The following is a 13,910-nucleotide window of genomic DNA, read 5'->3' as shown; positions in this document are numbered from 1 at the left end:
CTTTAAAACAAGTCTCTTCTGCTTGTTGCCTGTCCTTAGCAGTGGTTTCCTAGCAGCTATTTTACCGTGAAGGCCTGCTGCACAAAGTCTCCTCTTAACAGTTGTTGTAGAGATGTGTCTGCTGCTAGAACTCTGGGTGGCACTGACCTGGTCTCTAATCTGAGCTGGTGTTAACCTGCGATTTCTGAGGCTGGTGACTCGGATGAACTTATCCTCCGCAGCAGAGGTGACTCTTGGTCTTCTTTTCCTGGGGCAGTCCTCATGTGAGCCAGTTTCTTTGTAGCACTTGATGGTTTTTGCCACTGCACTTGGGGACACTTTCAAAGCTTTCCCAAATTTTCGGACTGACTGACCTTCATTTCTTAAAGTAATGATGGCCACTTGTTTTTCTTTACTTAGAATTTGTATTATGGCAATAAAAAAGCTAACAGTCTATTCAGTAGGACTATCAGCTGTGTATCCACCAGACTTCTGCACTACACAACTGATGGTCCCAACCCCATTTATAAGGCAAGAAATCCCACTTATTAAACATGACAGGGCACACCTGTGAAGTGAAAACCATTTCCGGTGACTACCTCTTGAAGCTCATCAAGAGACTGCCAAGAGTGTGCAAAGCAGTAATCAAAGCAAGAGTTGGCTACTTTGAAGAACCTAGAATATAAGCCATACAGTATTTTCAGTTGTTTCACACTTTTTTGCTAATTATATAATTCCACATGTGTTAATTCATAGTTTTGATGCCTCCAAAGTGAATCTACAATTTTCATAGTCATGAAAATAAAGAAAACTCTTTGAATGAGGTGTGCCTAAACTTTTGGTCTGTACTTTGTATGTATATATATATATATATATATATATATATATATATATATATATATATATATACAGTGCCTACAAGTAGTATTCAACCCCCTGCAGATTTAGCAGGTTTGATAAGATGCAAATAAGTTAGAGCCTTCAAACTTCACACAAGAGCAGGATTTATTAACAGATGCATAAATCTTACAAACCAAAAAGTTATGTTGCTCAGTTAAATTTTATTAAATTTTAATCATACAAGTGTGGGTCAATTATTATTCAACCCCTAGGTTTAATATTTTGTGGAATAACCCTTGTTTGCAATTACAGCTAATAATCGTCTTTTATAAGACCTGATCAGGCAGGCACAGGTCTCTGGAGTTATCTTGGCCCACTCCTCCATGCAGATCTTCTCCAAGTTATCTAGGTTCTTTGGGTGTCTCATGTGGACTTTAATCTTGAGCTCCTTCCACAAGTTTTCAATTGGGTTAAGGTCAGGAGACTGACTAGGCCACTCCAACACCTTGATTTTTTGCCTCTTGAACCAGGCCTTGGTTTTCTTGGCTGTGTGCTTTGGGTCGTTGTCTTGTTGAAAGATGAAATGACGACCCATCTTAAGATCCTTGATGGAGGAGCGGAGGTTCTTGGCCAAAATCTCCAGGTAGGCCGTGCTATCCATCTTCCCATGGATGCAGACCAGATGGCCAGGCCCCTTGGCTGAGAAACAGCCCCACAACATGATGCTGCCACCACCATGCTTGACTGTAGGGATGGTATTCTTGGGGTCGTATGCAGTGCCATCCAGTCTCCAAACGTCACGTGTGTGGTTGGCACCAAAGATCTCGATCTTGGTCTCATCAGACCAGAGAACCTTGAACCAGTCTGTCTCAGAGTCCTCCAAGTGATCATGAGCAAACTGTAGACGAGCTTTGACATGACGCTTTGCAAGTAAAGGTACCTTACGGGCTCGTCTGGAACGGAGACCATTGCGGTGGAGTACGTTACTTATGGTATTGACTGAAACCAATGTCCACACTGCCATGAGATCTTCCCGGAGCTCCTTCCTTGTTGTCCTTGGGTTAGCCTTGACTCTTCGGACAAGCCTGGCCTCGGCACGGGAGGAAACTTTCAAAGGCTGTCCAGGCCGTGGAAGGCTAACAGTAGTTCCATAAGCCTTCCACTTCCGGATGATGCTCCCAACAGTGGAGACAGGTAGGCCCAACTCCTTGGAAAGGGTTTTGTACCCCTTGCCAGCCTTGTGACCCTCCACGATCTTGTCTCTGATGGCCTTGGAATGCTCCTTTGTCTTTCCCATGTTGACCATGTATGAGTGCTGTTCACAAGTTTGGGGAGGGTCTTAAATAGTCAGAAAAGGCTGGAAAAAGAGATAATTAATCCAAACATGTGAAGCTCATTGTTCTTTGTGCCTGAAATACTTCTTAATACTTTAGGGGAACCAAACAGAATTCTGGTGGTTTGAGGGGTTGAATAATAAATGACCCTCTGAATAAACTTTTCACAATTTAAAAAAAAATTAAACAAAGAAATAACATTCTTTTTTGCTGCAGTGCATTTCACACTTCCAGGCTGATCTACAGTCCAAATGTCACAATGCCAAGTTAATTCCGAATGTGTAAACCTGCTAAATCTGCAGGGGGTTGAATACTACTTGTAGGCACTGTACATACACACAGTATATATATATATATATATATATATATATATATACACATATATATACAGTCATATGTAAAAGTTTGGGCACCCCTATTAATGTTAACGCATAACGCCTTTTTGTATGACCAAACAACTCAATCTTTGTTTCATCAGTTCACAGGACCTTCTTCCAAAATGTAACTGGCTTGTCCAAATGTGCTTTTGCATACCTCAGGCGACTCTGTTTGTGGCGTGCTTGCAGAAACGGCTTCTTTCGCATCACTCTCCCATACAGATTCTCCTTGTGCAAAGTGCGCTGTATTGTTGACCGATGCACAGTGACACCATCTGCAGCAAGATGATGCTGCAGGTCTTTGGAGGTGGTCTGTGGATTGTCCTTGACTGTTCTCACCATTCTTCTTCCCTGCCTTTCTGATATTTTTCTTGGCCTGCCACTTCTGGGCTTAACAAGAACTGTACCTGTGTTCTTCCATTTCCTTACTATGTTCCTCACAGTGGAAACTGACTGGTCAAATCTCTGAGACAACTTTTTGTATCCTTCCCCTGAAAAGCTATGTTGAATAATCTTTGTTTTCAGATCATTTGAGAGTTGTTTTGAGGATCCCATGATGCCACTCTTCATAGGAGAATCAAATAGGAGAACTACTTGCAAGTGGCCACTTTAAATACCTTTTCTCATGATTTGATACACCTGGCTATGAAGTTCAAAGCTCAATGAGGTTACAAAACCAATTTAGTGCTTCAGGAAGTCAGTAAAAAGTAGTTAGGAGTGTTCAAATCAAGAAAATGATAAGGGTGCCCATACTTTTGCACCGGTCAAATTTTGTTTAAATGCAGATTGCACATTTTCTGTTAGTACAATAAACCTCATTTGAATCCAGAAATATAACTGAGTCCATCAGTTATTAGATATATGAAACTGAAATACCTGTTGCAAAAACCAAAATTGTTATAAAGAAAAAAGGTTAACATTAATAGGGGTGCCCAAACTTTTACATATGACTGTATATACGTGTGTGTCTATATCACTATGACTTATCTCAGCCAAGACAAAGCCTAGATGCTCAGGCTGCATTCACACCATGGGCGAAGCCAGGATCAAACCTGGGGGGGCAGAAACTCATACTGTTCCACAGAAACTCATACTGCACACCTCAGCTGCTGCAGAACCTTATACTGCATACCCCCACATTTGAAAATAAAGCCTGCTCCTTAAGAAGATGTGGCGATGAATGCAGTCTATTTATTCCAACTATCAATTGATGTTCATGTGTTACTGAAGACGAGCAATGCCTGTCCTGGGCGTCCTTTTGGGCAGCTATGAGGTGTACCTGACTGGTGCTGCAAAAAAGGAGTGATAGTCTGTGTGCTACCCGGCTTTCATTCTTTTTGGTACAAATAAGATATGGATAGACAGATATGGTTAGATTGATGGATAGATGGAGCAGATTTCTAATCTGCTTTTGCTATTGAAAACATTATCTATGAGCTCAAAAACCTTTCAGGTGATGCGGTATTTTAAAAAGCCGATCTGCTTTGGCAGCTGAAAAACGTATCGTCATAAAACGCAGGAAAAATGCTGTGTGTGAATGTAGATCAGGAATAGAACAGCCATTTATAGGACATTTCATAACTTTCCCAAATTCCTATGAAAAAAATATTCAGCACATTCTGCATTGAACTACTGTACCAAATTTATTATATATTTTAGGAGTCGGTCCATTTTATACCGACTCCAGGACTCCGACTCCACAGCCCTGGTTATTAGGCACTATATCAAGAAATCTTGGTTTGTTCTAAATATTGCACCTGTATATCTACTTCCACATGATGAGTATTTGATGAGTTTTTTATGTTAATTCTCTTTAACATTTCTGAAACAAAATAGTTTTTTTTCCACTGCGTTTTTAAGTTTATTTTTTAATTTTACTTTTTAGCGCGTTTTGAACGCGTCGGTTTTTGTGTCTTTTTGTTATGTCATCTTATCAAAAAAAGCTGCTTTGTTTTTGATACTTCCTGGTGTTTGGCTTTGACAAAACTTTAGAGATAATCATATGTAAAGTACATAAGTCTTAGTGTGTATTTATCTGAGTCTAATGCAATTCTATGGGGAAAATCTGCACATAAAAATAAGCGTACCTGCAAGCAAAATTAACATGTTGTGGATTTCAAAAATACACAGGTCAGTTTATGCAGCGTTTAAAAAAAAAAAAAAAAAAAAAGGCACAGTGAGCACGAGATTTCAAATCAAAGATTTAGAAATTTTGCTGCATCAAAAATTCACCAAAAACTCATTGTCGGAACTTACACTGGCTCACTTGAAATTATTTGAACACCTTTAATATTTTTGAATGGAGAGTGGCAAAAAATTATCACTCTTATACAATAAAGTGTGAAAACAGAGATCAAATAGATAACAGATACAGTAAAGGATACCGTATTTTTCGGACTATAAGACGCACCGGACCATAAGACGCACCCCAATTTTCAGTAGGAAAATAGGGAAAAAAAAAATAATGTGTCAAATGGGGGTCCGTCTTACAGTCCGAATTCAGCTTACCTGGGAAGGGATCTGGCACAGGTGGAGTAGTCACAGGGGTCATTCAGTGGTCCAGGTTCGTGCGGTGGCGGCTCTGTGCTGGGGCAGGTTGGTTGTGCTGGGGCAGCAGTGCTGGGGCAGCTGTGCTGAGGCAGGGGCAGCTGTGCTGGGGCAGCAGTGCTGGGGCAGGGGCAGCAGTGCTGGGGCAGGGGCAGCTGTGCTCTGCGGTGGTGGCAGCGGGCGGCGCTTTGCGGTGTGGTGGTGGCAGCAGGCTGTGCTCCGGTGCAGGGGCGGCGGCTCCGCCGGCATTTCTTCGCAGCTCGGAGGCCCCCGCACTTCCCTTGCTGGCCGCCGCCATGTTGCGGTGGCCTCCGGGAGCATGGACGCCGGTCCGGGGACGGCGCATGCGCAGGATCAGATCTCGTCCCGAGATCTCGGGGGACGAGATTCAAATCTCGGCAACGAGATCTCGGGACGAGATCTGAAGCTGCGCATGCGCCGTCCCCGGACCGGTGGCCATATTGCCGCCGTCCATGCTCCCGGAGGCCTCCGCAACATGGCGGCGGACAGCAAGGGAAGTGCAGAGGCCTCCGGGCTGCGAAGAAATGCCGGCGGAGCCGCCGCCCCTGCACCGGAGCACAGCCCGCTGCCACCACCACACCCCAGCACCGCCTGCTGCCACCACCGCACCGCAGAGCCCCGCCTGCTGCCACCAGGCACCAGGTTAGTACCGTGTATTGCGATCATAAGACGCACCCCCCACTTTCCCCAAAAAGGTCGGAAAAATACGGTATATACAGAGATTATAGATATGGTAAATATACTCCTCAGCATTGAAAATGCAAAACTGAGAAAGAAAAGTTGAGGAATTATGAAAATCACTGGATTAATAGAAATGCTAATAATATGCAAATGATGAGAAAATGGAAATAAAAGTTTTCAAAACATCTGAATTTATTTAGTATGGACTATAAGCACCACACACACAAATCCTCATACTTACACGCCTTGGCATATTATTAATGAGGTTATTAATGGTTGTCTGAGGAATATTCTACCATGCAAAATTCACGTGGGCAAATCATCACAATCCCCTGTTGGCAGCTCCCTTTGTAATCACCGACTAATGGATGTCCCAAATGTGCTCAATGGGATACAAGGCCAGAGATGCTGCAGATTATGGTAGCACGTTCATGGCTGCTCAGAGTGGCCTGGTATAGTTTTGTCAAAAAAGGTCTCGGGGACACTTTCACATTCCCTTGTGAAGGTCTCTTCATAGCATTGCCCATGTAGTTACTAGGCTAATTTATAGCTAGTGTTGTATCCAAGACAAAGGTCGAGACCTCCATTCCAGCCACCACTGTCATTTTGCCTTTGAGAATGGTGGTGTTTAGTCAATGAAGAGGCCTTCATGATAGAACCTTGCAAGCCCCCTACTCCCAGGATTATGATGTGGTGGTATAATGTACAGTAGCCAGACCCTTCTAGTCTTCAGTCCGGGTAGAGTAATAGCTCTGTGTTACATTGATTTGGCTATGGAACCAGAAGTACGGCCAATTTTCCAAAGTGTCCCAGGAGCCTTCTTTCAACATGACAACATCAGGCTGTATGTTGCTTGTAAGCAGTCCGCGTGGCCTAAACGTGCTACCATAGCTTGCAGGGTCTCCAATCAAGCACATCTAAAATGTCATTGGTCGGCAATCGCAGAGGGAGCTGCCAGCAGATCTTCAGGATTTACATGGTCGAGTGCATTCATTGTGGCCGAACATTCCTCCCCCATCCGAAATAACCTGATAGTATGACAAGGCATGTAAGTGTGAGGATTGTTGAATGAGGACATCATACTTAATACTGAATTAATCGAGATGTTTTGAAAATTTTGTTTTAATTTCTTCTTCATTTGCAAATCATTAACATGTCTATCCTGTGATTTCCATAATGTTCCTTCTTGGTATTGCAGTTTAATTGTTGAGGGAAGGGGTGAGGCGGTGTATGAGTGTGTGTGTCCAGATGTGTACCCAAGCAGGTGTGTGCAGATTCGTACCTAGGTGTGTGTGTACAGATGTCTGCCCGTGCAGGTGTGTGTGCAGATTTGTGCCCAGGTACGTGTGTGAGTCCAGATGACCACCCGCGCAGGTATTTTTGCATGTGTACCCAGGTGTGTGTGTGTGTGCAGATTCTTGCCCAGGTGTGCGTGTGTGTGTGTGTAGATTCGTGCCCAGGTGTGTGTATGTGCAGATTCGTGCCCAGGTGTGTGTATGTGCAGATTCGTGCCCAGGTGTGTGTTTGTGTGGCGCCCCTGAGGCTCAGTCGCCACAGAGGTACTGCACCTCCTCCTGAGGTGTGGTGCCCCACCATCCAGGTAAGTTGGAGGCTCCTGACCACGCTCCAACACTCGCACCCCACACAACAGAGTAGTTCAGCAAAGCCACATTGCGGCTCCTTGCTTAGAGAGTAGCAGAGCACCTTTGGTGGCTCCCTGCTTGGAACGTGCTGGGAGGCGGGTGGAGTTGAGAATACATAAAAAAGCGGGAAGGTTTAGAATTACAGGTCAGTCTGGGAGAGGAAGCCACTCAGAGAGGAGTGAGGAAAGGAGATCCCTAGAAGAGGGATGGAGGAAGGAGGTGCTGCAGCAGACCTGAGTGACCCAGGTCTGCTGGCACAGGAAAGGAGAGGAGAAAGACATTGAACTGAAACCTGATCTTCCATAGGAGAGGGAGATTAGTACGGAACAAAGAAGTAAAATGGAACACAGAGGACGTGGGTTAGAGGAAGAACCCTGCCTAGAAGTTCTAAGCGCAAGGCCGGGGCCCGGTCCCCGAGGTTGTATGGACACTAATGGGTCTGCAGCAGACACCGGTGGAGTAGTGGGCTGTAAATGCACTACCATCTAAGACTTGGGGGCAGAACAGCAACTTGTGATAGTGAGCCGGGACTCAGGAGTAGGGAGTCCCCGAAGCAGGCTACAGCTGTCTGCCGTACAAGTAGAGTTCTTGGGAACATCTGTCAGGAGGCACTCCAGTGTAACTCAGTACTGGGAGTACTTCACACTTAATGACGCTATAGAGGAGACTTTCAGAAAGGCACATGTTGGCGGAGCGTTGGAAGGGAGCATTCCATCTTGCCTGGAGGTTGACTGAGTCCCTGACCCGGAGGACATGGCACGGAGGCAAGTACCTGTATGTACTACAGACTGTGAGTAAAGCTTTGGAACTGCAAGCACTGTGGGGAGCTTCACCATCTTGGCTGAAACACACCACCAGCCTCAGAGGATCTACACGCAGCGTCGGCCTAACACCTCACTTGCCGAACACCACAGGTGGCGTCACGAACTATTCATTCAAACCATTACATTGCCTCATTACTTGGGCACCCAGGGCCACGGACCGGGTCCCCGCTGCTGTGACACATCCAGCTGATACCGGCCCGGTACCGAGTACCCCACAGCCCTGGGAGGGCGACCCATTTGCACATGAGTGCTCTGCCCAGGTGTGTGTGTGCTCATAATATAATAACATATCAGCCTGATGAAGGGACGTAAGCAGTCCCGAAAGCTTGCTTTGTAACAACATTCACTATTATTTGTTAGCCATTAAAAGGTATCATACCCACAAGATTCCTATTTTGTTTCTCTCACCGAGAGCACTTTATATATATTTTACTCATAAAATAACAAATGACACATAAGTATAATACATACATAGAGAAGTATTATCTATCCATGTAGCACAGCTAGCTGCGTCCAGTCAGACAGACAGCACTGTGCAGCTGCCGTACACCCCACCACACAACGTGCCGCTAGGCTCTTACCATTCACAATGCCTCCGCTGCTTCCTCTTTATCACAGGCCGGTGACAGCCCCGGGGTTTCCCCACCCACACTGAGAGGGTGGGGGTAAGGGGTAGACCAGAGGGCACCTCCGCCGCACCCACCACGGCGCACAGCACTGAGAAGGGGAGGGCAGTGTGAGGCAGGCGGCTCGGCAGCACCCTGATGACGTCATGTTGCTAGATGAAGTGTGAGGTCGCGCACTGATGACGTACAAGACGTGTATGGCGGAAGCAGTGCAGCATGGCTTCTGTGGTGCTGAGTGAGGCGGAGAAGGTGTACGTCCTGCACGGCATTCAGGTGATTCTCCCCGGTCTTCTGGCGCCTGACACTGCTATAGACCGGGTTCCGTAGAGCGGACAGTGCGCATGCGCCAGCCATCCTGAGTGCTGTATACAGGCACTGACTATATACATCTGTGTGTTCTGCGCTACACTGCCCACATCTGGTGGCACAGAGGCACTACACACTGCTGGCTGAATCTGCCCCTATAATATTAATCTGCCATGACTTTATAGGACAGGCAATCAGTGACTGATCCCTGGGGTCTCACTGTCGGACCCCACAATCACACACTAACGTATGTATCGACCACTTTCCATCACTCTCCATGGATGATGTGCGCAGCCTCGCCTCCATCTATGTATACCGTGTGTAAGTATACGTGCACACCCAGCAGCTTTACTCCAGATAACCCCATTTATCTCCAGTTACTCCTGAATTACTCTTCTATCCCAGAGCTGCATTCACAATTCTGCTGGTGCAAACCGTCAGCAAGCTTGGTGACATTACTACGTGGTGTAAGGAGGAAGCTCTCCCGAAGGCTCAGGGCTAGCACAGCAGCCGATTAGCTGCTACATTTTAAAGGACATACACCGTTACCAGCTGCTGCCGACCATGCAACTAGGGTGACCAGTCCTGAGCAGATCCCCAGGGACTCATGAAATATAGATACCACACTGTATGGTTTTCTTCATGGTATTATGGAATGGACATTTTCTTTCGCTGACCTTGCCTCCATGGTGTGCCAACTCATACCTTCCCGATGAAGGCCATTGTGCATCTAGTGAAGCCGGGCCTCTTGAGATGTGAGTGTGGTTATCAGGATACTGTTGGCGCACAGATGCAGTGTACATAGAGCCTTTATCTGTGGCTAGTGGTGCTATCCATGGAATTGTCTCCTTGGCCTGTTTATATAAAAGCAAAGCCAACACTGCAGGCCCAACTCATTAACCCTGGGGACACTGGACTAAGATGCACCAAGTCCATGAAGAGGAAGGCACCTCTTTAGTGAATTTTGTACAGTGCTAATTGGGACTGGTAGAAAAAAAAACACCAATGCAGGATTTTTGAAAAACTTCGAGTTCCGACAAAAATGACTTTGAACCAAGCCCTGTTTGTTTTGCTTAGCGACTTATTCTATATGTAGACCGTATTATGGGGAGAAAGCATGTTCAGGCTGGTCAACCCCTTACATTTTTTTTAAAGGGTCATACTGTAATGTAAAACAGAAACAAAATATGCACTTCAAAGTCCCCCCCCCCCCACTGCTCCCTTTCCAATGCTCCCTGGTCCTCCATCACCACCATTACTCCCTTTCCAATGCTCCCTGTTCCCCCCCCCCACTGCTCCCTTTCCAATGCTCCCTGGTCCCCCATTACTCCCTTTCCAGTGCTCCCTGGTCCCCCACCATTGCTCCCTTTCCAGTGCTCCCTGTTCCCCCCCCCCCCCACTGCTCCCTTTCCAGTGCTCCCTGGGCCCCCATCACCACCATTACTCCCTTTCCAGTGCTCCCTGGTCCTACACCATTGCTCCCTTTCCAGTGCTCCCTGTTCCCCCCCCCCCCACTGCTCCCTTTCCAATGCTCCCTGGTCCCCCATCACCACCATTACTCCCTTTCCAGTGCTCCCTGGTCCCCCACCATTGCTCCCTTTCCAATGCTCCCTGGTCCCCCATCACCACCATTACTTCCTTTCCAGTGCTCCCTGGTCCCCCATCATTACTCCCTTTCCTTTGCTCCCTTTCCAGTGCTTTCTGGTCCCCCACTGGCCTTTGTGCTATAGTGATTCATGGGGGGGGTTATCAAGGTAAGAATACTTTTTTTTTTTTTTTTTTTTTTTTTATTCTTCCTGGTGATCAGCATCTACCAAGGAAGTCTGACAGCCGCTTTCTTATAGAGAGCACAAACATTTGGCCAAGCCAGGATTCTTCGTTATCGGGGAGTCAGGAGCGTTAGCTGCAGCTATCTAATTGTATGGGGGACCTAAGATATACTAGGTTGGATCATTACAACATCCGCACATAATAATGTGTGTGTTTCACTTCTGCAGGATGATTTGCGGACAGATGGCAGAGGATGTGAGGACTACCGAGGGATTGAAGTGGAGACTGATGTTGTATCTAACACCACCGGATCTGCACGAGTGAAAATAGTAAGTTGTTCTGTTTCTAGAGGAGAATCACTCCATAATGCAAACTTCTGCTTGGGTTCATTTCTCTTATCAGATTTGTCCAGAATTCAACTCATTGTTTTCTGACTACTTCTGTCTATATGTGATTGTCACCTGGAATTCTTTTGCAAAAATGCATGAAAATGTTACTCCCATTATGTTAAAGAGTTAAACTTGTAAAGTGCTTGTAAAAACAAGTAACCTTTCTGTTCTCAGGGAAGGATGAGATTTTTAATGTTATTGTTTGCTGCTTGTTGTCTAGGTTACTGGCCACCGCTGCATTCTGTCAGCAGCGGCTGGTCTCCAGAGCAAGGAGCAAATTGCTTCCAAGCTCTTTTCTGTAAAGCTTGTAAGCGCTGCCGTGAAGCTGATCTGATAACTGGACCACGTTGTTGGCTCCCGATTCGACCTGCTTCAGTGCTGCTCAAATACTGCGGGGGCAGAAGAGCATGTGTTTGCAGCGTTGGCGAGCTCACTATTTGGCCAGCGGTGAAATAATGCTGCTGCTCCAGACTTTCAATCTCACAGAAGCACCCATCCTTCCAGCAAGCAGGAGTGCTGCAGAGGGGTGCGCTGCTGAAGATAAGGACAACTCTGTTCACTGTACCATAATACTTAATAGTAAATATTCCATCATGTTTGCCCATTTTCTAGATTAACGATATTCATTCTGTTTCAGGGCCACACAGATATCCTCATCGGAGTGAAGGCAGAAATGGGAACCCCAAAGTTGGAGCATCCTAATAAGGGCTATCTGGAGTTCTTTGTAGACTGGTTAGTAATGAATCTACACATTACAGAGAACTATACTGACTATATATATATATATATATATATATATATATATATATATATATATATATATATATATATATATATCTAAAAAAAAAAAAAAAAAATATTCAGGTTTTTCTACTGTAGCAGTGTGATAAAATGTATCAGCATTTCCGAGGCTCAGCTTTAGGCCGGTGTCACACTTGCGATTGTAATGCGAGAAACTCGCCTCAATACCCGGCACTGCCGCCGGTGGTTCGGACCAGAGCGTTCAACTGCATAGAAATACATGCAGCCGCACACTCCGGTCCCGAGTGCCGATGGCAGTGTCGGTTATTGAGGTGAGAGACTCGCGCTAGTTTCTCGCATTGGACTCGCAAGTGTGACCCTGGCCTAAAGCTGAGCCTCAGAAATGCTGATAAATTTTATTATACTGCTACAGTAGAAAAACCTGAATATTTTATTTTTAATGGACACCTCTCTACGCCTGAATGTTTCTGAGCAGAGTACCTGTGTGCGCTTTCTCTGAGACTAAACCCATTTGTGGTCCACACAGCCCATACAAGCGTACGTCTCAGTACAGACAGCATGGTGGTCTGCAGCCTATACACAAGAGCTTGTGGAACTCTAAGGTGGAATGATGAGACTTGTAGTTCCCCAGCAACTGGAAACTCAAAGTATCCACTGCTCAAACTATGTAACGTAAAGCTACAAACATCCAGTCTGGTGGTTTTCATGGCCACTATAGTGTTGTTTCCAGGAGTATTCTTACCGCCAAAAACACCTGGAGCCTAGTGGACCCCAGAATAATGTAATGGGATCTATCAGTAGTTATTGAGATCCATGTTAATATGGAGCGGCCATGCCACTTATATGTGCAGGATATTTATAAGGAGTGAATGGGGCCTTCAGCTCGTTTCATTAGAATAAATTGTTACGATGTACAATACAAAATAATATTGTGGTACCGTGTTAGCCAGAAAAATAGATGTAAATACTTATGTCCCCCCCCCCCAAGAATTGAGAAAAGTATTCAAGGAGTGATACATTTATTGGTTAACCAGAGAAATTACCGTATATACTAGAGTATAAGCCGATCCGAGTATAAGCCGACCCCCTTAATTTTGCCACAAAAAACTTGGAAAACTTATTGACTCGAGTATAAGCCTAGGGTGGAAAATGCAGCAGCTACTGGTGCATTTCAAAAATAAAAATAGATGCCAGTAAAAAAAAAATTAATTGAGACATCAGTAGGTTAAATGTTTTTGAATAACCATATTGAATCAGGAGCCCCATATAATGCTCCATACAGTTTATGATTGCCCCATAAAATGCTCCATACAAAATATGCCCCATATAATGCTGCACAAAGGTTAATAATGGCCACATAAGATGCTCCATAGAATAATATGCCCCATATGCTGCTCCGTAAAGGTTATGGCCCCATAAGATGCTCCACAGATTATGCCCCATATGCTGCCCCATAAGATGCTCCATAGATTATGCCCCATATGCTGCTCCATAAAGGTTATGGCCCCATAAGATGCTCCATAGATTATTCCCCATATGCTGCCCCATAAGATGCTTCATAGAATATGCCCCATATGCTGCTCCATAAAGGTTATGGCGCCATAAGATGCTCCATAGATTATGCCCCATATGCTGCCCCATAAGATGCTCCATAGATTATGCCCCATATGCTGCTCCATAAAGGTTATGTCCCCATATGCTGATCCATAATGGTTATGGCCCCATAAGATGCTCCATAGAATAGGCCCTATATGCTGCTGCAGCAGCGAATAAAAAAAAAAATTATTACATACTCACCTCTCATTGCTGGG

General features: G+C 45.3%; 2 protein-coding genes across 4 annotated transcripts in view; one reads left to right on the top strand and one right to left on the bottom strand.

Annotated features, from left to right (window-relative positions):
* Window positions 1-8,973, bottom strand: part of ZDHHC3 (zDHHC palmitoyltransferase 3) — an 87,737-nt gene extending 78,764 nt beyond the window's left edge. For 2 of the 3 annotated variants that reach the window (XM_073550078.1, XM_073550081.1), the window contains exon 1: window positions 8,718-8,819. In XM_073550078.1, coding sequence (XP_073406179.1) covers window positions 8,718-8,719 — 2 coding nt within the window. In that variant the 5' untranslated portion in view covers window positions 8,720-8,819. The other variant, XM_073550079.1, reaches the window with a different exon arrangement.
* Window positions 8,974-9,005: 32 nt separating this feature from the next.
* EXOSC7 (exosome component 7) overlaps window positions 9,006-13,910 on the top strand; it is a 59,888-nt gene continuing 54,983 nt past the window's right edge. The window contains exons 1-3 of the mRNA XM_073550082.1: window positions 9,006-9,145; window positions 11,176-11,277; window positions 11,975-12,069. Of these exons, the coding sequence (XP_073406183.1) occupies window positions 9,089-9,145; window positions 11,176-11,277; window positions 11,975-12,069 (254 nt within the window). The 5' untranslated portion in view covers window positions 9,006-9,088. The remainder of the gene's footprint in view (window positions 9,146-11,175; window positions 11,278-11,974; window positions 12,070-13,910) is intronic.

Source organism: Dendrobates tinctorius, unplaced genomic scaffold (assembly GCF_039654945.1).
Source record: "Dendrobates tinctorius isolate UK_male_01 unplaced genomic scaffold, ASM3965494v1 ptg000162l, whole genome shotgun sequence".
Taxonomy (NCBI): Eukaryota; Metazoa; Chordata; class Amphibia; order Anura; family Dendrobatidae; genus Dendrobates; species Dendrobates tinctorius.
This window is presented reverse-complemented; position numbering and strand designations above follow the sequence as displayed.